Consider the following 21204-nt stretch of genomic DNA (forward strand, 5'->3'; position numbering starts at 1 on the left):
TATTGGATTTTGATAAATGCTTTTTCTGTGTCTATGGAGAGAATCATAATTTTCCAGAAAAGCTGTATTCTGTTGACGTAGTATTTACTACATTGATTTTCTTATGTTAAACTAACTTTGTATTTCTGGGATAAATCTCACTTGGTCATTGTATCATTTTATATGTTGTTGTATTCAGTTTGCTGATATTTTTGTTGACGATTTTTGTGTCTGTGCATAAGGGATATTGGTCCATGGCTTTCTTTTCTTGTAATGCCTTTGGTTTTGGTATCAGGGCTTCATAGAATGAATTGGGAAGTGTTACCCTTTTTTTGTTTGTTTGTTTGATTTTTGGAAAAGTTTATGAAAAACTGGTATTAATTCTTCTCTAAATGTTGGTAGAATTTACATTGAAGTCATTGGGCCTAGACCTTTTATTGTGGGGGGAAGCTTTTAATTACTAATTCAGTCTTTTTACCGGTTGTGTTGTTTCTTACTTGCAGATCACGCATGCTGCTTATAGACACATACTTCTGTAAAGGGGAGAAAATCTGGGAGGAGCAGGCCGAGCAAGAATTGGGAGATTTGGGGGTTTGTAGTTGACTCTCCCTGTGCCTTACTTTAAATGTTGATTGAAAAGTGAAGGGATCTTGACAGTTGCAGATTCCCAGATCATAAGTAATAGACCACAATGAACTACTATACATCAGTTCTACTGCTAACTATAGTTAGTATGAACTACGACAGTTATATAAAATATGAGGTAGTTGACAATTTCAGCTATTTCAGAATGAAAAATACAAACTTACTTCATGATTATTTTAAAAAATAAGAAATGAAGTAGTTATTGTACATAAAGCTATAGTAACCGGAACTGTATGGTATTAACATTAAAAACAGACACATAAATCAGTGGAACAGTGTAAAGAACCCAGAAATAAAGCCACACATGTGGTCAATTAATTTACAAAGTCAGAAAAAGAGAGATAAGTATCATATGATATCATTTACGTGTGGAATCTAAAAAAATAAATCAAAAGAAAAAATGAAAACCAAGCTCATAGATACACATAACAGAGGTATAGTTGCCAGAGGAGAGAGGAGGTTGCTGGGGGCGGGGAGGGGGGTGGCGCGGGTAGGTGAAATTGGGTGAATGGAGTTAAAAGGTACAACTTCCAGTTACAAGATAAATTCTAGGGAGGGGTATACAGCAGAGTGGCTACGGTCAACAATACTGTGTTGTATACATGAAAGTTCCTAAGAGAGTAGATCCTAAAAGTTCTCATCACAAGAAAAACAAAAATCTGTAACTATGTGTGGTGATGGGCTTGTTGTGATAATAATTTAACAATATATACGTATAGCAAATCATTATGTTGTGTGCCTTAAACAAATATAATACAATATTACATTTATATTTAATAATTTATAATTGAGGGGAAAATATGAGGTAACTTTCTGTGTGTTGATATGAAATGATCTCCAGGATACATAATTTTGAATGAAATGTGCAAAACAATGTGAAGGGAAAAGAAATGGAAAGGACCTGTAAATGCTTTCAGTCTGGTAAATGCAGGAGACCTGTGGAAGGACACCCAAGGTGAAAGGCAGGGGTGCAGGAAACTTCATAGCATCTGTGTATTTTGCCCTTGTGGCTCTGCCACCTTACGCATCTTTCGTTAAAGCAGTGGGCCTGTGTGAAGGGCAACAGTGAGACTTCCAGGTGGCCGTATTTGCACGTTTCTCTTAGGCAGCCTGGACCCAAAGCCTGTGTCCTCCAGGACAACAGCTGCCCCTCTGGGCTGCACGTCTCTGCCGAGGTGTGTGAGACATGGTCAGATCTCCGTCTGCTGAGGAGCTAGTCCCTAAATCTCCCTGCCTGTGGGAAACTCAAAGGCCCTCCGAGGTTGGGAATTTCTGTTTGAACAGTTTCAGCCGCACAGAAATCCTAGTATGTTTTTCCAAGGTGAAGGGCTTTCATGGCCCCCCAGCCTTCCTGTGGACTTCTGGCAGGATGGCCCAACAGTAAAGTACTTCATTCTTTCTTGGCAGACCTGATCGTGGCTGCCCCTTCCCCCGCAGAACTCCCCCAGTGAAAATACTGGAGGAGTGAAGACTCCAGAAGTTGTTGGACCCCCCCCCCCCCGAAGTGAGCAGCCCCACTGGCAGCCTGTCATATTCCACCGAAGACTGGCAGGATTGGCGAGCAGGAATGCATTTGATTTTGGGGAAATGGTCATACTCTTTGCTCTTATCTGAGTGAATGCTTCCCCTCCTTCACTGGGGCCTCCTTGGAAGGCTAGGGAGCCTCCCAGCCCAGGCTTCTCAGGCCCCAGGTTGGGCTCCAGGGCTGGCTGCCGAGCCTCAAATGCTGAGGATCCTCACGTCTCTCCTCAGAGAACACCTTCTGCAGTGGTGACCATGTGTCTTGGCACAGCCCTTTGGACAACAGTGAGTCGAGAATTCAGCACATGCTGCTGACAGAGGACCCGCAGATGCAGCCCGTGCAGACACCCTTTGGGGTGGTTACCTTCCTCCAGGTGAGATCCAGGTTGGACATGGGCTCCAGCCTTCCCCGGGAAGGTGGGTAAGGGAATGGACATTTTCTTTTGGTCTTCTCCCTCTTTCTAGTCCCTCTGATGGTCTGTCAGGTGGATTCAGGTGATCTGATTCAATCTGCTGAGATGGGCTGAGGGGGCAGGGGTGGGGTCATTTGGGTAGGAGAGGGTGGCCATAGCTGAGCGGATAGCAGGGGAGGGTATTTCTGTGAACTTGTAAGACCTGGACAGCCACAGGCCCAGGACCCCTCCAGTGGGCAGCTTGGGGCTGGACTGGACCTTACCCAGGGGGGTGTGCACCTCCTCCAGCTGTAACCAGGCTGCTTGTGGTCATGGTGGGTCTCTGTGAAGGTCCAGTTGTTTCCTCTGAGATTTACTCAAAGGTTCAGCCCCTGATAAGGAAGGAGCTTTTCTGCGAGCTGCTGGCAGCCTCTGGTTGTCTTTCTGAGCTTGAAAGGCCTCAAAATCTCCTCTGTTTACAATTCCTGTGATCTCAACTGGGCAGGAACATCTCCCTGGACCTCCTCTGCTTCCAGAGACATGGGCTGGGGACCCATCCTGAGTCCGCAGGGCCCTGATTTTCTCTTCTGCCATCTGGGGCTTGGCCTTGTGTCACCCAGACACCTGAGCTATCGCAGAAGGGCAAGGGTCAGACCTTGGTGCCCACCTGTGGACCGATCTGCCTCCTAGTCAGGCCGCAGTTCCTTTCTAAGGGAACCATCCTATTTTGGACACATCAGCCCTAGAGCACAGATCTTGCCTGTGGTCCCCCAGGTTTGGGGACACTGAGAGAGCCTGTGTGGCTGACCTTCCGGATGGGTGGGAGGAATGGTCATTAACGCACAATGGCATCTTTGTCCCTGGGTCTCAGATTGTCGGCGTCTGCACCGAGGAGCTCCACGCAGCCCAGCAGTGGAACGGGCAGGGCATCCTGGAGCTGCTGCGGACGGTACCCATGTGAGTGCACCCCTGCGCCAGGAGCTGGGGGCAGGCTCCCCAGGCCAGGGGTTGGGAGCCCCTCCTTCTCCCTCACATTACTGCTCAGACTCTGGGTTTTCACACTGGGCCTCCCTGATCACTACCCCTGGCTGTCCCTTGGCCACTAGTACCCTGTGTCCCAGGCCTGGGGCAGCGAACAGGGAAGGCTGTAGACCCAGCCCATCAGCCCCGACCCCTCAGTTACCATCCTGTCCCCTTTCCTTGTCCACAGCGCTGGCGGCCCCTGGCTGATAACTGACATGCGGAGGGGAGAGACCATATTTGAGATCGACCCGCACCTGCAAGTATGTCTTGAGTGAGGAAAACCTTTCTAGCACACTGTGCCTAGGCCTCTGCCACATAACCCTGGCTTTCCTACTGGGAAAACAGAGGAGCTGTATTTGTGAGTGAGTAGAAATATGGCATGGTGTGTAATTTGTTCCCTGAATTCTGCAGAGTACATAAGGGAGCAGAGAGTTCAGTCCAGGAAAAATTGTCTTCGACATACATTTTCCTGCATTTTAAAAGGATTGATTTTACTGAATGCAAATTATACATCAATAAACCTGACCAAAAAATTGGATCACCAGCAAGGAAGAAAATCAGTATAATGGGTATTGCTTGTCTGGGATTCATCCTGCCATGTTCCCCTTCTTAGAAGAACACGGACTTCCTTTCAGAAAACCTTCCTACTGCCACTGCCACACCATGGCAGACAGTGGAACAGGTGACAGCAACCCCACAGCCCAGCTGCGGGGGTGAGCGCTGATTGGTCTAAAGATCCTACCCTCTTTCAGATCATTTTCATCTTGGGCAGTCAGACCGAGCTCCTCCCCTGGGAAGGTTGGTATCCCTTGATCTATAAAAGAAAGTCTTTATACACACAGGTCGGCCGTTCCCACTCGCTGTGTATGGTCCACCTATACAGAGTGTCAGTGTCATCTCTGGGTTTTTTATAAGCAGCACTGTTTGTATGCAGGTGAATTTTGAAAGCCATGTAGAGCATAACTTTGTTTCTTATGGGCTACTCATGAAGCAGGAACCGCAGACAGCCAATAATGTGCCTGGCACATGCCTGCCTCCTTCTCTTTTGCCCTTGCCCTTTGCAAGTCATTGCCATCTCTGAACATTTTATGCCTCTGTAGAAATCTCACAGGCCACAGGCAGCTGCCAAGAGTTAGTGTCCTATAGGAAGGCTGGGAGTGGGTAGAGAGAGGTAGCAGGCAGACAGGTAGCCTGCGGTCCCTGGGCTCATTACTGCAGACCTGGGAGTTCTCAGGCAGAAGCCTACTCATTCACAGATGATGCTCCTCTATTTACCTAGTGCCTTGAACACTGAAGCTTTCCGATCACTGCCAGGATCCTCTGTTATCTCTCCTTTAACTTGGTTTCCTAGTAGCTGCTGCTTATGCAAGAACTGGAACCACATGGCTGTGTTTCCCTAAGCCCTTGTTCTGCAGCCACACTGGGATCCAGCACAGGGCACCGTGGGCTGTTGCTTTGGCCCCTGTCCTAAGTGCCAAGTGCTAAGAAAGCATCTGATCCTTTAAGCTACTAGGGTAAGCAGCCTGTCCTTGCTCTACATGCCGAGAACAGTTCTCCTTTCTAGTCTTTGGGCATCTCTCAGGCCAGCTGGACCCAGAGCACTATTGTTCTTTAAAAGCAAGCAAGAGCACCTCAGCGTGCATCCAGTGGGAGCTGCTCTGTGCTCACTTGTGTCTCTGGGGTCTACTTGCAGCTGGTTTGTTTTAGAGCTGCTCCTGGCCCTTTGCTCCACACTCTACCACTAGCCAGCTGTGTGTGGGAACAAGTCCCCAGACTCCTCGGCGTCTTCACCCTTTCTTGTTTACTCATAAAGTAAGTGGGCTGAGCTCATTGAGCCAAGAGATGCCTTCAGCTTCTTGCTTAGGTGAGGGGCCCCAAGGTGGCCAGTGGAGAAGGAAAAACATAGACTCTATCCTGAGCAAACCAGCACCCACATGCCCCTGCCTAGGGCACAGAGAGCCACTCCCTGTCGTCAGCCTCCCCGCCTCTGTTCAAAATCCCCAGCTTTGCCTGGGCTGATGGGAGCCCTGGAGATGGGGAGGGGGGCTGATGGGAAGGAGACATCAGGCCAGGGCCACCTGCTGACTGGTGTCCAGAAGCAAGGACCCTCTCTGTAGGCTTATCTCATGCTTCCTGGACAGGCTCCCCAGCCTAAGCAGCAGGCCAGTTTGGGCCTGTGTAGCCATGGGGAGAAGGTCCCCAGACAGGGAGGAGCAGATTCTAATTGAGGTCCTGACTCAGGAGCTTTATTTGGCCCACATGACTGTTTATGAACAAGGTTGCGGGAGCCTCCCAGATGACCTTTCATCCAAAGCCCAACGGCACAACTGTATTTCACCAGAAATCCCAGGGTGTTTGTGTTCACCTCTTCCTTGAGGCCATTTGGAGAGTGTTTGGACTCCACAATGTCAAGGCCTGTGCGAAGGCAGGACCTCTGGTGGGGTTCGCAGATGCTCACCACCCTCCCGGCCGCCAGTTCAGTCTAAGAAATGGAAAAGAATCTCCATCCAGAATCCTTGGCTGAACAAGTCAGTGATGCCACAGGGAGAGTCCTGCCCTTCTGCTCTCTGGGGGCTCATCACCGTGTGACCACACCCTCTGCTGTTGGAAGAAGAAACTGCATGTGTGGAGCAGGAGAGATGGGGCTGAGTCCCAGTCTCTCCCGCCTGTGGCTGGCTTCCACACTGGCCTCTGGAGCAGGGCCGGGTGATCAGTCAGCAGAGGAAGGACTGTGCCTTTCCTCCAGGAGGTAGTTCCTGGCCGTGCTACATCAGCTCTACAGGCCAGCACAGGGTGGGCAGAGTCAGGGCTCTGAAACAGGTGTGAAGGTCACTATACTGGAAGTCTAATGAGTGAGGAGAAGCTTCCTTTGGGATTTTCATTCTTCCCAGCTCCCCAAACTCCTGGTTCTCCTGGAGGAGCCCAGTGGCTGGCAGAGACCGTCATTCGTTAGTAACCAGGGCAGAATAGAGTCAGGAATCCTGTTCTTCTGACACCTGTCCCATGCTTAGCATTTACTCATGCTCGTGCCTGGTCATTAAGTCATGTCCAGCTCTTTTTGACCCCATGGACTGCAGCCCACCAGGCTCCTCTGTCCCTGGGATTCTCCAGGCAAGAAGACTGGAGTGAGTTGCTATTTCCTTCTCCAAGGTATCTTCCCTACCGAGGGGTCGAGCCCGCCTCTCCCACATTGGCAGGTAGATTCTTTACCGCTGAGCCACCAAAAAAGCCCATAGCTCTTATTGAGGCTCAGTAAATATGGGAAAGGTGGTGGTGACCTTGGGCCACCGGTTGGCTGAAGGAACTCTGACTCTTTGGTTCTTTCCAAGCAGGAGCGAGTTGACAAAGGCATCGAGACAGACGGCTCCAACCTGAGTGGTGTCAGTGCCAAGTGCGCCTGGGATGACCTGAGCCGGCCCCCCGAGGATGACGAGGACAGCCGGAGCATCTGCGTGGCTGCTCAGCCCCGGCGCCTCTCTGGCAAAGGTGGGGGCCTCGCCTTCCCCTTGCCCAGGCTGGGTTTTACCGTTTTTTGGCAGGATTTAAAGCGCCAGTGAGATCTCCAGTAAGGTGGAATGGAGGGATCTTTACTGACCCATTTCTCCTGGGTTTTGTGTGTGTGTGTGTGTGTGTGTGTGTGTGTGTGTGTGTGTGTGTGTGTGTATGTGTCTCACGTTGCACCTCCAGCAGGGACCATTGTGTTTTAGATTTGCCCCTTGCAATCTGAGGTCAGGGAGGTGAGTGGAAGCCCTAGAACAGTTACAGGAAATGGCCACAGTCCACCCAAGTGCAGGAGAACAAGCCCTGGCCACCCACAGAATTGACACAGGGCCCAGCTCTAGCCTGAAAGCTGTGCCAGACCCGAGGATCACTGGCCTCAGGCCTGCCCAGGCCTCAGATGGGAAAGGCCTGAGTGTGAGACCAGTTTATAGACTTTACCCTGCCAACACACAGACTGTCTTGCAGATACAAGGTAAGGGGCAGGGGCAAGCACCCTTACCTCTGAACATGGGGGTAGGCCTTGGAGAAGGAGGGTATGGCTCTCCTGTTGGAAGCTCACCAGGCTAGAGGTCTTGGCTAGAGGAACAGTCATGGTTTTAAAGAAAGGGCATGCCTAACTATCTTCAAAAGAAAAGCAGCCATATAAAAAGACACGTGCTTATAGCTGCTCTCTCTCCTTCCTTTCTCTATTCTTCCCCTTTTCTTTACCTTTTGAAGAGTAAGATACTTGGTCCTGCATAAAATACAAATACATGTGATAGCACTTATAAAAGGTTTTTTTTCCATAAAGAACAACTTAAACCACTCATGCAAATATCTGACCCTTTTCTTTCCTTCCTGCTTGTTCTAATGATGTGCCAAGTCCCAGGGAGGTTCTGAGAGAGTGTACAGTTATTAGACTCATTCAGTTGCTTTTGCAAAAAAGGGCTAATTGAAGGAAGGATTCACAGCTTTGTCCAAAATTTCAACCATTATTGGCTATTTAAAAAAAATTTTTTTTAAGTAAGATCCATACTTCTGTAACAAATCAAATAGATAGAAAAATCACACACACACAAAAAAAAAGAAAAATCACTAATCATGTTCAGCATATACCCTAAGCCTACCCTTTGATCAACCAACATTAATTTGCTTTTTAGTGCGTGTTTGCAGAAGTAAGTCTTAGACCAAAATCTCAATATAGAGGACCAGAGTAGTAAGCTTTACCCCTGAAGACCAGCAAAGCATCTTGCAAAGAAATAATTCCACCAAGAGACTCTTTTCTCACCTCCTGATCCTTGGCAGATCCGTGGAGAGGCAGGGTTCCCTGGGATGGGACCAAGGTGGGACTATGCCTCAGCATCCCACTGACCTGGCCCCAGGGGCAAGGGTGGCAAGACCAGACACCAGCTGACCACCCCGAACCCAGAAACTTGTGTCAGGGACACCTGCCCATTCACGGCAGAGCACTTGCAGCCCTTACTGGCATCCAGTAAGCGAGGAGAATTCCTGGGTGGTCTTGGGCAGCGGCTGTCTTGTTAGTCACTGTTTGGAGCCATGTTAGGGGTAAGCCTAGGGCCTGTGACGCAGGAAAGGAAGGATAGTGGAGGAGAGCCCTGCCTTGGAGGGTGCCCTTCTGTGGTCCAGGGGCCACTCCTTGTCTTCTACAAGAGTGGTGCTCTTCAGACCAGAAGTTTCAGGAGCACACAATGCCGCATCTGCCCCGTGTCCTCACGCTGCACTCAGATCTCACAGCTGATAGTTGGAGTGGCCTCAGGACCAGCCTTCTCGGGGGCCTTTCCCTAGCACATCTGCAGAGCAAGGATCTAAGGACAGGAATGAGGCTGCTGGGGCCCAGAGAGCTATCGGGTAACTTGGTGGTGTCATTGCAGACACAGAGCAGATCCGGGAGACCTTGAGGAGAGGACTTGAGATCAACAACAAACCCGTCCTCCCGCCAATCAACCCTCAGCGACAGAACGGCCTCACCCACGACCGGGCCCCGTAAGTTGCCCACCCACAGACGGGGTCAGTCCAGCTTCCTGACAGCAGTGTCCTGGGACTGGGACATGGGAGCAGTTCTGTCCTTCAGAGCCTGTCCCTATGGCTTGCATGAGAGAGAACAATGCCCAGAGGCCTTGCTGGATGGACTCAGGGTCTCTGGGGCACACAGATCCATGATCATAAGGGCCTCGGAGGGGACCCAGCGGACCAGAAATATAAACAGCAGTAAATATTTACACGGGCTGTGTGAGCAGATGGGAGGCCAAGTTGGGGGGAAATCTGACTTGGGGCCTCTCAGCCTTGTGGGAGCCCATTGTGCTGAGCACCATTCCCCTCCTTATCTCGGCCTCAGCCAGAGTTGCCCTTCCTTCCTTCCTGGAGCCTGGTCTCCGGCTGATAGCTGCAACCCCAGGGGCCTCCCTGTCTGGCCAGCCCCAGACTGGACGCCTGCTGCTGAGGCCCTTCTTCCTGCCTCCCTTCCAGGGGGCCCAGGGAAGGGAAGTCCTCTCAGGCCTCTGCTATCTGTCCACGAGCTCGTTGGAGAGACGTTTGACCACCAGAGAGGTCAGATGTACTTCCTGCTGACCTGTCCTCCTCTGATGGGGACAAATGGTGGGCAGAGCTGGAGCTGGGCACCCCCCACCTCTGCCCTTGGTCCCAGGGAAACTCCAGGGAATAGCTGCTGGCAGGGGCAGCCTGGGAACTGGCAGCCCAGAGCAGCAGCCCTGCCTGCCAGAGAGGAAGTTGCTGTGTCCTGGGCTAAAAGGGAGGCGGACCACTCCTGCAGGTCCAGGGTGATCCGTCCTTCTTCTGAGAAGTCTTTATTATACATTCACTGTGCGGCAGGCTCAGGACCCAGAGGGCCATCTGGGGTGTGGGCTTTTTTGGGAACACATGAACTGAATGAATTAATTAATTGGCATGATTCTGGCTGTGGATGTAATTTGTTGGAATTAGTTACTTAGAATTCTATCTCCAGTTCCACATCCATGACCCCCAGAAGCAGTAGAGATTTAATGTGCTACAGAAGGGACAAGTCAGCATGATCTTAAGTAGTTAGGGAGGGCTTCCTGGAGGAGGAAGTACATGAGATGGGCCTTGAATGTGCCCTAGAATTTTAACAAGCAGGAGATGGAGCTGACGGGGATGGAATGGGGAAGGCCTGGCTGGTTAAAGTTGAGGCTGGAACCAGGGAGCAGATTGTGGAGTAGGGAGAGTTGCTCTGGCTGCCTGAGGTGGCCCACCTGGCGAATCTGCCATCCAGAAGCTATGAGAGTGGAGCTCTTTGGAAAAATCCTGGAGAAGCCTCCACTGCACCTCTGAGCAGCTTTTAACTCTAGCCAGTGGGTTTCTGCAGCCAGCTGCCTTGAAGGAGCTGGCCGAAGACACCATCCTCCCCTGGCAGCAACAGAGGGCCAGGCGGAGTTGTGGGGCATCTGGAAACTCTCCACCTGGGAGTCTGGCTCCCATCCCAGGGCCATACTTCTTCCCATGCCCTGAGCTGGGCCTCTTCCTCTGGGCCCTTTTGGCACTGGTGGGAGGTTGGGAGGTACTTGAAGGCTTAAAGTCTCAAACAGATTGCCCCATAACTTGTAGATGGTCTTAGTTCAGATGGCCCCTTACCTCTTAAAGTCTAGGTTTCTGGGCAGAAGGGAAGGGACTCGTGTGGAGGTACCCCACTTGCCCCTGTTATAGACCTGGAACAAGCCTGAGCTCTCACGCCCTGTCTTGGGCATACTTCCAGCTGCTGCAGCCCCAGCAAAAGGGGCTCAAGATTCTTGGATGCTCACATCTAGCTCAGACTCAGTCCGCTGGACAGTGGGGACTGGACCTGGTCCACGGGCCATCTGCAGACAAGGTAGAGCTGCAGCCCCCACTCTGGCCTGAATTGGCTGAGCTGCAGAGAGGTGGGAGAGAGAAGAGCAGAGGTGCGACCCTCTGAGCTCCTCGCCCCGCCCCACAGCTCAGGGACCCAGTCGCATCTCTAAGGCGCTGGAATCGCAGTCGGAAGGGAATCAGCACTGTCTCCTCTGAGGTCATCGGTGACCTTACCAGTCTGCTAGCATTTGGTTGAGAACTGGTTCCTCCTCCTTTCCCAAGAACATTTTCCAACACCACCCCCTGTCCCCCAGTCTCCAGCTCCCTGTTATCTCAGGATCAGTGGCGGTGGACTCCGTTCACATCAACAAGCACGAGTGTAATATCTGTGCTGCCCACCCTGGGAGCTGACCCCATTTCAGATAAACCGCCTGGATCGCGACTGAGAAAGCTGACCCAAAATGTGCTGGCACCAGTGTTTGCTCCCCTCTCCGCGGGGCCACAGTGGGCATGGGCTGTGTTGTGTCTTTGCGTCCGGTTTTTCTTTAGTCAGGCTTTCTGGGCGGGGACTCCGAGGCGTGGTCCTCACAGGGCCGAACGTGGTTTGAGGAGGCTGTGGAGATACAGCGAAGGAGCAGAAGAGCCCGTGGAGCCTGGCCATGAGCAGCGGGGCTCTGGCCTGCCTGGGGGTCTTGGATGCTCGCTCTTTCCCATCTCAGTAGCAGCCAACACTACTAGTAAAGCGCGTGTGCCGGGTCATGTTCTGAGGGCTTTGTATTTATACCACCCTCGTGGTCACTCTGTGAAGTAGATAATATTATTATCCCCCTTTCCTAGGTGAGGAGGCTGAGGTACAGAGAGGCTAATAAGTGACTTGGTGAGGAAAGGGTGGTGCTTAGGGCTGTCCCTCAGCCGTTAACACGGTGTTAACTCCTCACGCCACGCTCAGGGCCCACGTGAGGGACACCCCAGACCTGTCTCTCCCCCTCCCAGGCTGACCCCTTCTCACGAGTCGGAGCATGAATAAAAACCTCTCCCTTGAGGTCAAGGTCCAGGCTGAAGCCCCGAGTTAGAAGCTTACTGTTTGTATTTAACTCAAGGAGGACATACTGCCAGCCTCAGTGCTTCCAAATCCCTGAGATAACCAGATGTGTCATAATTGGCTCGTTTATATCACAGTTCCTTCTTCTTTTTTTTTTTTTTTTCACAGTTCCTTCTTGACACGAAGCCTCGTTGCCCTCATGTTCAGAAACAAAATCAGCCATACCTCTGGCCTCTCCACCACTTCAGGGCTAGGGGATTTCTTTCTTTTCTTGAGGCCTCACTTCCTGCTTACCAGAAAGGCAGGCCCCTCTGGGTAACCTGCTCCTCTCCCACTCGCCCCTGCCAGCCCTCCTCCCACCGCCTTCCCAGAAGGGGAGCCCTTGGCCCTCTTTGGGGCTTCTTCCAGCGTTTCACAACCCCTGCATTCCAGCCGTGAAATTTGTATCTGGCTTTTCCCAAGATGATCAGTTGAGAAAAGCCTCCTTCGGCTTGCTGGCGCCTCCCTTCCCACTGCCTGCCCGTGTGAGTTTGGGAAGCAACTCCTCTGTGCCACTGAGGGGAGCCCAGCTTAGGCACTGTGCCTGCCAGCATTTGTAAGGACCTGGGTCAATGGGGGAAAAGTCACTGGCATCCCGTGTCTGAAGTGGCTGGCTTAGACGTGGACTGTGGTATGGAGCCTGGCCTGTGCTCCCCAGCCTCCGCACAGGGACTGGGAGATGAGTGTGGTCAGGTGTACTGCGTGGCGAGGCTTGCCTCTCTGTGTGCTTGCTCCAGTGCTGGGAAGCTGCCTCGGTGTACCAGGCCTCCTCCTTTTCCCTCTGCAGTGACTCACTGACTGAGGCTGGGGAGCCTCTAGGGAGCTCTCTGGATCACATAACAATCCCCCACCCCACCCCCCCACAAAGAGGGGCAGGGCTCCTGGGTGTGTGTGCACATGTGTTGGTAGGGAAGGTTCCTGGCTGTAGGAGAAACCCTTTGTGGTGAGGTACCTTTAAAAAGTACACTAACCATCATCACTGAGCTCTTTCAGTCTTCTGGAATTGCACCAGCAGCACTTAAGGCTTTTTTTCTTGTTGCCTTAACTTTCTGGAAAATTAACGTTTTGTAGCATGATTTCTTCCGTCATGGCATTGTCAGCTGTACCTTCCCCCCAACATGCACCAGAACACAATGTACATTTCTCTCCACTTTAATGAGTGTCTCTGCTCCCATCTGTTTGGCCGTTTGAAGAGGGGGTCCCTACTGCCTCAGTCCCTACCTTGAAGAGCTTGTGACCTGGCCAAGGAGTCATTCTTTAAAGAAAACTGTGTTTTGTTTTCAGGCTTCCCAGGTGGCGCTAGTGGTAAAGAACCTGCCTACCAATGCCAATGCAGGAGATGTAAGAGACACAGGTTTGATCCCTGGGTTGGGAAGATCCCCTGGAGAAGGAAATGGCAACCCACTCCAGTATTCTTGCCTGGAGAATCCCATGGACAGAGGAGCCTGGTGGGCTACAGTCCATAGGGTCGCAAAGAGTCAGACATGACTGAAGCGACTTAGCACGCATGTGTTTTGTTTTGTTCAGCCTATGAGGCCCATGAAGATTAATTAGAAGAAGACAATATCTCGTTTGCATCCAGTGAATTGGGTGAAGGAAGGTGAGTTTCCATCTGGGAAAACAGCTGGGCTGTTGCCGTCACTTCCCACACACAGGGCAGGCCTGGATAGCCTTGCTCCAGGGGCTCCATCGTATCAGCACAGTGGCCCGCCAGGAGCCCATGTGTCACGTTGGCTCCCCTCACCTCTCCCACCCTGGGGAAGTACGGTTGTTTTCACTGTAGAGAAAGCCCAAAAGAAAAAGAAACAGCCCTGTTCTCAGGGCCCCCGCCAGGCCCCACAGGGCTGACGAGGGGAAGGGCCCAGGCTCCTGTGATCCACTGTTGTCTTGCTGAGTGCCTGCCTTTACATGCCCTTCTCAGAAATACACATTTGAAAGGGCAGAACGAGGGCTCCAAAGCGGTCCTGCCCAGGTGAACTTCTGTTTGAACGCCATTCTCTGTCCACTTCCCCAAAGAGGTGAAGCTGTGGCCATTGTTAATACCCCAGCCTCAGAGTTCATGGCCAGCACGTTGAAATTCTCAGTCCACACTACATCTCCTCCTCCTTGAGTTGCACAATCAGGAGTATTTTTATCACCCATCCTTGATCTTCAGTGTCACCCAACACTTGAGCAGTGAGTCACTTCTCCAGGGAAGGGGAAAGGAAGGCTCAAAGGTGAGAGCTGGAGAGAGGAAGTGACTCAGTGTCTCAGGAAGCAGAAAGCCAAGGGCTCTGACTGGAGCTGGCTCATTCAAGAGAGCAGGGGTCCTCGTCCCCCACCCAAGTCAGACCACGAAGCTGCAGGGTGGAGTTCCCTCATACCCAGAGGAATTAGTAGTTGATGAGGGGATCCACCAACCTTAATACAATCCTTCCTCACTCTGTTTTCTTCACCCACACTCCATCCCACTATTCTATCATCACGTTTTTCTCCTTGGGATGTTCACAGTGAAAATACTGCATTTTGTCATTTGGTTGTTGGTGTTTACCAATGCCCTTTTAAGGCCTTTTACCTCTTGTGTCATCCTCATCAGAGAATTTGTCTGAACTCAGCGATAACAGTAACTGCGGAGGTAAGCTGGGGCCCTTGCTCCCACCCACACGCTGTCCCAGTCCTGCCCTGAAGGGAGACCTGCAAGTGCTTCTTTCTCTGCAAAGTTCAGCGCTTTCGTCAGCAATCTGAAAGCAAAAGGAACAATCTCCCAGGCTAGTGGGCAGAAGCCAGAGGTTGGACTGGGCTCAGCAGGCCAAACCCACTTCACTTCTGAATCGTTGCCAACCCGGGTGCCCTGGTTCCTGTTCCCCGGCGTCCCCAAGGAGAAGGCCCCAAGTCATGTAGCCAGGGCAGACGTCATCACTGTCACAGGACTGGGATTGTGGCTAAAAGGAGTCACGGTGGTTGGGCTCCTCTCCTTTCCACACTTACTGCCATTGATAGAATATGACCAACACCCTTAGGCTAAAATGGAAAAATTAAGACTTTGCAATCTGTTGAGAGCAGAGTGGAGAGGGAACATGGCTACGGTTCTGTCAACCTGTGACATGTGGGTAGGATGACCAGAGCATGTACTGCGATCTGTGCAGTACTAGAAACAAGGAGTCTCTCCTGACGTTGGAAGGAGAAGGCGTGTTAGGATATATAAAAAGTCCCCTTATACAGTGGGAAGTATAAATATAGAATGTGTTATATAGACAGGTGGTAAAAAAGAAATAAATGGGAAGATTTAGATCAGTTGCTGAATTACTGAGGCGTGCCTCTGAGCCATCCCGTAAACCATTGCTCAGTGTTCCCAATACAGGAAGGATCCTGGGCTGGACAGGTTCTGTGGCCAAGCAGGTGATACTTTTACTAAGTATCACCATGTGCCAGGCCCTGTATTGTGGATTACTTCTGTTCCCATTTTACTAACTAGAACACAGAGGCTTAGCTAGATTTTATAACTTATCCTGGGTCAATGAGCCAAGATCAAGAAGGTTCAGAGCCAAAATTTGAACTTTGGGTTTTCTGAATCCAGATCCACGCCTCATCACCACTAGGTGCTGCCTATAAAAGAGGATAAAAGTAGAGGAGGTGTCTGCCCCTCCTCAGGAAAAAAATAACTGGAAAGAAGGCCACAAAAGTCTCCAAACCAGTGCACAGAGTAAAGCTGGTATTAGTTTGCCTGCAAACTCCTCAAGGTAACAGATCAGAAAGAAGCATACTAAAAAATAAAGTGAAATCTGCTAGAGGATATGCTCCATCGAAATGAGTGAAGAAAATACTCGGTAAACAAGAAACGGGATCTCATATGAGAAAGAGGGGAGAGGAATCGCAAGCGTGAAGGTGAAGGATGATCCTGTGAGGACACCTGTATGGCAAGAATGGAGGGCAGTGAGTTCAGACTGGAGTCATTTGGAAGGATCCTCTGGAGAAATGTCTTTAAGAAGATAAAATTGATAAATATTTGCTCTATTTGAAAGTCTTGGGACAATCTGCAGGCCATTGGTAGTTAGTTTAGGATTGAATTATTGAAATTCACAGAAAACAACACAGTTATTAAATACAGGGAAAATAGAAAATTACACTAAAAAGGAAAAGTAATCATAGTATATACTACATGAAAGTGAAGTGAAAGTGAAAGTCACTCAGTCATGTCTGACTCTTTTTGACCCCATGGACGGTAGCCTGCCAGGCTTCTCTGTCCATGGACTTTTCCAAGCAAGAATACTGGAGTGGGTAGCTATTCCCTTCTCCAGGGGATCTTCCCAACCCAGGGACAGAACTGAGGTCTCCCACTTTGCAGGCAGATTGTTTACCAGCTGAACTACCAGGGAAGTTCAGGTGTAAATAGCATTAGTATTGTATAATAACGTAAACACTTAATACTGATCCAAACAAACTTACAGTACAATTATCTTGGGAAGGAGGGAGTGTGAGATGAAAGGGAGCTAAAAGCTCATATTCCGTAGCAGGAAGTCAATGGGTATAGCCTAAAAAGGGAATAACGGGAAGTGGAAAGCATGTTAGAGGTATTGAGGAAAGTCAAAGAAGTGATATTGTAGGAGCTGTTACAGATTACCCTGTGTAGTGAAAAGAATGACATGTTCCAGGTAAAAATCACAGAATTCGCACTAAGGTAATCCCTGGTCACTCAGAGGAACTTCAGCTTCCCCAGCATCAGGCCGAGAGCTCAAGGTGAGCGTTGTATAACGGTCTGACAGGCGTCTTGAAAGCGTCTTGTCGTGGGGTGAAGGAGCTGATGGAGTGCCTCGCTGGGCATCTGACTGGCAGGGAGGCTGATGCCATAGGCATGACAGGTCCTTGGGACCAAGTACTTAGGCAGAGCAGGGTTTAGGAGGGAAAACCCTGGGCCCTGTCAGAACACTGCTTGGTCAGTGGTCCCCAGAGGGAGGGTCCCTACAACCTTGTAAGAGACTTTGTTGGGGATTAAGTGACAAGGGGTTCCTGTGGCTAAGCTTGGAAGATACTGGCTTACATAAAGTGAAACTGGTTTGTTTGCCCTCCATAGTCCTCCTCAGAGTCCTCGAAATGCCAACATTTTATGAATCTCTCATCAGAGTTGCAGTGTGCTGCATCCAGCCCTTGCCACATCTGCTTTTCTAAAAGTGTGTCTTAAATTAAAATTCCATCGAATACCCTTTGGGAAGCCCTGCTGTGGCTTCTAGGAAGCAATTTTAAGAGTTCAGGGGAAAAAATAGATGTGTCTTCGTGGCCTTGGAAACCCCAGAAAGGAAAGACCACTCAAATGGATGGGAGGCTCTTAAGAAGAAATATTGTGGTTACATGTTTGCTGGCATCAGGAAGACCTAGGGGTTTTGTCTCAACCCTTTATTGCCTCATTGTGCTATTTGGGTCTAGTTATTTAAGTATCTGAGTTTCAGTTTCTTCATCTGTAAAATGGGAAAAATAATACCTATTTATAAGGTTGTTATACCGTTCATGGGGTTCTCAAGGCAAGAATGCTGAAGTGGTTTGCCATTCCCTTCTCTAGTGGACCACGTTTTGTCAGAACTCTCCATCGTGACCTGTCCATTTTGGGTGGCCCTGCATGGCTTGGCTTATAGCTTCATTGAGTTATGCAAGACTGTGATCCATGTGGTCCTTTTGACTAGTTTTCTGTTATTGTGGTCCTGATTCTGGGAAGGACTGATGGCAGGAGGAGAAGGGGGTGACAGAGGATGAGATGGTTGGATGGCATCACCAACTCTATGGACATGAGTTTGAGCAAACTCCGGGAGATAGTGAAGGACAGGGAATGCTGGTGTGCTGCAGTCCATGGAGTCACAAAGAGTCAGACATGACTTAGTGACTGAACAACAACAATAGGGTTGTTATAGAAATGAAAGGAACAAATATATACAGGGTTTAGCATAGGATCTGGCTTCATATTTGGGCTTCCCAGGTAGTGCAATGGTAAAGAATCCGCCTGCCAATGCAGGAGGCGCAGGAGACATGGGTTCTAGCCTGGGTCTGGAAGATCCCCTGGAGTAGGAAATGACTTCATAGATGGTATCTCTTATTATTATTATTATGGATAGTCCCCTGAAAACTGGAAAGGAGGTGTAATATCTCTGGGGACCAGTACAGATATATAGAGAAGTCTTTACGTAACTCAGAATATTTTTGAAGAATTTGAACAAAAGCTAGAAGAAGTATGTTAGACCAACACCAACTTTAAGGAACAGGGTCAAGAAAAGCTGAAACTTTTCTTAGGTCAAGAAGAGCTAAGTCTTGCAAAAAAGTGCTATGATCAACAAAAAGGACTATGTTTTATACTTCTGTTTGGAACAACAAGAAGAAAACCTAGGTCCTGTTGTTTGGACAGACCGATGTTAATCAGAGACAGAGAGGCAGCAAAAATTTACTCTAGTTCTGTTAGCTTCCATCTCAGATAGAATGGTTATCAGACTAGGAAGAATCACACAGGCATTGATAAAAGAGGATTGAAGCCATGATTTCCAATCTCCTGGTCCACATGTATTGCACCCCAGAATACCAGTCCAATTGGCAGATGAGATTCAGGAAGCTGGTGTCAGTAGTCTCTGAGGGAATGGGAGAGAGGTGTTGGCAGACTGAAAGCACTCTGAAGTTCCAAGATGCGAAAAGCATCTTTCACTCTCTAGACTAGCGAGCTTGGTGTCAACTCACAGGGAAAACTCTGGGCTAGATTGTTCAGTGAGTAGGCTGTGAACACTCCCTAAGGAAAAACAGTGAGGCCTGCTTTCACAGAGAGTCAGGCCTGCCAGACCTTCCTCACTGCATTTTTAGAAACACTTAACCTATTTCTACCTGGTAGATAAAGGAAGTGCTATAGACCTCATATAGGTAGGGGTGAGCAAGACGTTTGGAGAGTATCTTCTGACATCATCGTTGGCAAGACACAGAAATGTCTACAGAACATCCAGGAGGGTGAGGGACGTAGTGGTGGAATGGTTGGGTTGATTATAATCGGTTGGATGAGCATACCCAAAGAGTAATGATGTCAGTCTGTCAGCCCGTCTGCCTGGCCCTGTCCTGTTCACTGTTTAATCAAAGCCTGGGATGAGAACATGGATGGCAAGTTTATCAGTTTTGTCAGTGATGTGAAGTCGGGGGAAATGCCAATATGATGTGTGTCAGAGCCAGGTTTCAGAAATATCTGGACCGCTCAAAACCCTAGCTGAGTAACAGCAGAGTCCTGTTTTAAGCTCCAAATCATCTAGAGTACACATAGGCGGGGGAAGAAGAGGTTTAAGCTCAGTCCATGGGAGAAAGCCTGAGGGGGATTTGTTGACAGAGGGAGTGCGGTATAAGTTGGTAGTATGATGAGGTTACAAAGAATAGACAATTTGATGACAGTTTTAATAGAAACAAAGTATCCCGAGCAAGAAAGCTCACAGTCCCTCTGTGATCTGTGCTGGTTAAACCACGTACTGTATTTATTTCCACACATGGCACCTCAACTTCACTCCTGGACATGACACTAAGGTTTGACAAGCTAGAGTGAATGCAAGGGAGAGTTACTTGGATGGATGGATGATTTAGGACCTTATCTTAAGAATATAGTTGAAAACCACAGTAACAACAGCAAAGAATATCGTTGAAAGTTGGGGCAACAAATCCTGGAAGAGAAACTCTTGTTGGGCTGTGGGAGCAGCCTCGGGGATGTACAAGGCTGTCATGGAGGATGAATTAACCTACTTCTGGCTGACTTGAGGACCAGTGGATGAGAATTGCAGGAAGGCTTATTGTGCTTATTGCGCAGGAAGGCAGCCCTGCCAGCACGTCCCTCAGCAGAACAAAGGCCTCAAGGGATTTTGTTGACCTGTAGTTGGGCCTTCCCAGAATACCAGTGGTTGACCAGGGCCCACAGTGACTGCTGCCCCATCTCAGAAGTACCCCCTCCCAAGCCCAGGGTAAGGACCTTTGCTCAGAAAGGGGGAATGACTTGGCTAGAGGCACTTGGATTCTGGGCCCAAGGTAAAGGCAAATAAGTCTCTATTAAGCTATCAAAATTCCTGCATGAGGAGCAGATAGACTTCTAGAGGCAGTCCGCTAACATCCTGGTAATGCATTCCAGATACATTTTGAGTACCCTACATCCCAGGCGCTGTTTGATGCTTCACCTAGGTCATCTCATTTAATCCTTATAAAGGAAAGGGTATTATTATTCTTCCCATCAAGAAGATAGTAAAGCTTAGAGAGAGGTTAAGTTATTTGCCCAAGGTCATATGGGACTCGAACCCCAAACCTACGTTTATTAGCCACTCTGCTTCCCTGAGCATACTTCATCACCTGGCTCCATCTCCCCAGCAGCTCCTGGAGGTTGCGGATCACCACGCCTTCCCTGGGAGCAGTTCTCCCCTCCAACCCCGAAGCTCTGCCTTCCCCTCCACTAGGAACTCAGGGAGAAAACAGCCCAGCTGAAAAATTAGGCCACGCTGGCGAGCACACTACTTATTCTTTTATGACTAAGATTAAGCTGACAACCGTGCAAAACATTGCAAACCTGTGTCGGCTGCAGATTTAATACCTCACCCAGCCCACACAAATAATTCATGCTTCTGCATCGATGTCCAGAAAAAACAAATCAGCAAAAAGCTGGGCTCCTGGATGTGTGTGTGTGTGTGTATCTGCCCTGTTTCCATTGAAGCAGCAGGCCGGAAATACCCAAGCTCCAGGACTGCAGATCTAGCATTTTGCGATTTTTTTTTCTCTTTAAAGATTAAAGTACGTTTTCAAATGATTGAAGGTTGGTGGGAGGTGTAAATGTGGGCACTTGTCACATTAATTCTTCAGATGATTAAGTTCTTTTCCATTTCTTTAAAGCTGTTTGCACTTGGGTTTGATGTCCTCGTTCCGGGTGAGTGTGTTGTAGCAGTTACCAAGGTGACTTTAGCTGACTTTCAACAATTTTTCCCTCCAGCTTGAGACGTCTCTAGCCCTGCGTGCTGTTGATTCTGCTCTCCCAGCCCCCTGTCCCCACCCCCCAGTTGCTATTCATCCGCATTTTTGCCTGTGTCAGAGAGGCCCTCTGCCTGGCCCCACCTGGCAGCTGGGCTGGGAGCCTGGTGGTGGGTGCTGTGTCTCAGAGGTGACACAGGGAAGTGATGGTGAGAGTCACACCCTGGTTCTTCCTCTTAAACTCACTCTGTGACTGTAAGCTTATCCCCTCTCCTATCTGAGCCACAGTTTCCTTACCTGTACAAGAAGGGTTAACCACAGAAAAATTTACCTGGT

The 21204-nt window shown here is 49.6% G+C and overlaps 1 protein-coding gene across 3 annotated transcripts in view; it reads left to right on the plus strand.

Moving 5' to 3' along the window:
• The window catches only part of SUFU (SUFU negative regulator of hedgehog signaling), a 105287-nt gene that overhangs the window by 65577 nt on the left and 18506 nt on the right, over positions 1-21204 (plus strand). For 2 of the 3 annotated variants that reach the window (XR_009696138.1, XM_061162489.1), the window contains exons 4-8: positions 2377-2519; positions 3409-3494; positions 3748-3820; positions 6890-7046; positions 8933-9044. Coding sequence is in view for 2 of the 3 variants with exons in the window: in XM_061162489.1 (XP_061018472.1) it covers positions 2377-2519; positions 3409-3494; positions 3748-3820; positions 6890-7046; positions 8933-9044 (571 nt within the window). In the remaining variant the exon portion in view is untranslated. The remainder of the gene's footprint in view (positions 1-2376; positions 2520-3408; positions 3495-3747; positions 3821-6889; positions 7047-8932; positions 9045-21204) is intronic. The other variant, XM_061162490.1, reaches the window with a different exon arrangement.

The sequence above is a fragment of the Dama dama genome, chromosome 15 (assembly GCF_033118175.1).
Source record: "Dama dama isolate Ldn47 chromosome 15, ASM3311817v1, whole genome shotgun sequence".
Taxonomy (NCBI): domain Eukaryota; kingdom Metazoa; phylum Chordata; class Mammalia; order Artiodactyla; family Cervidae; genus Dama; species Dama dama.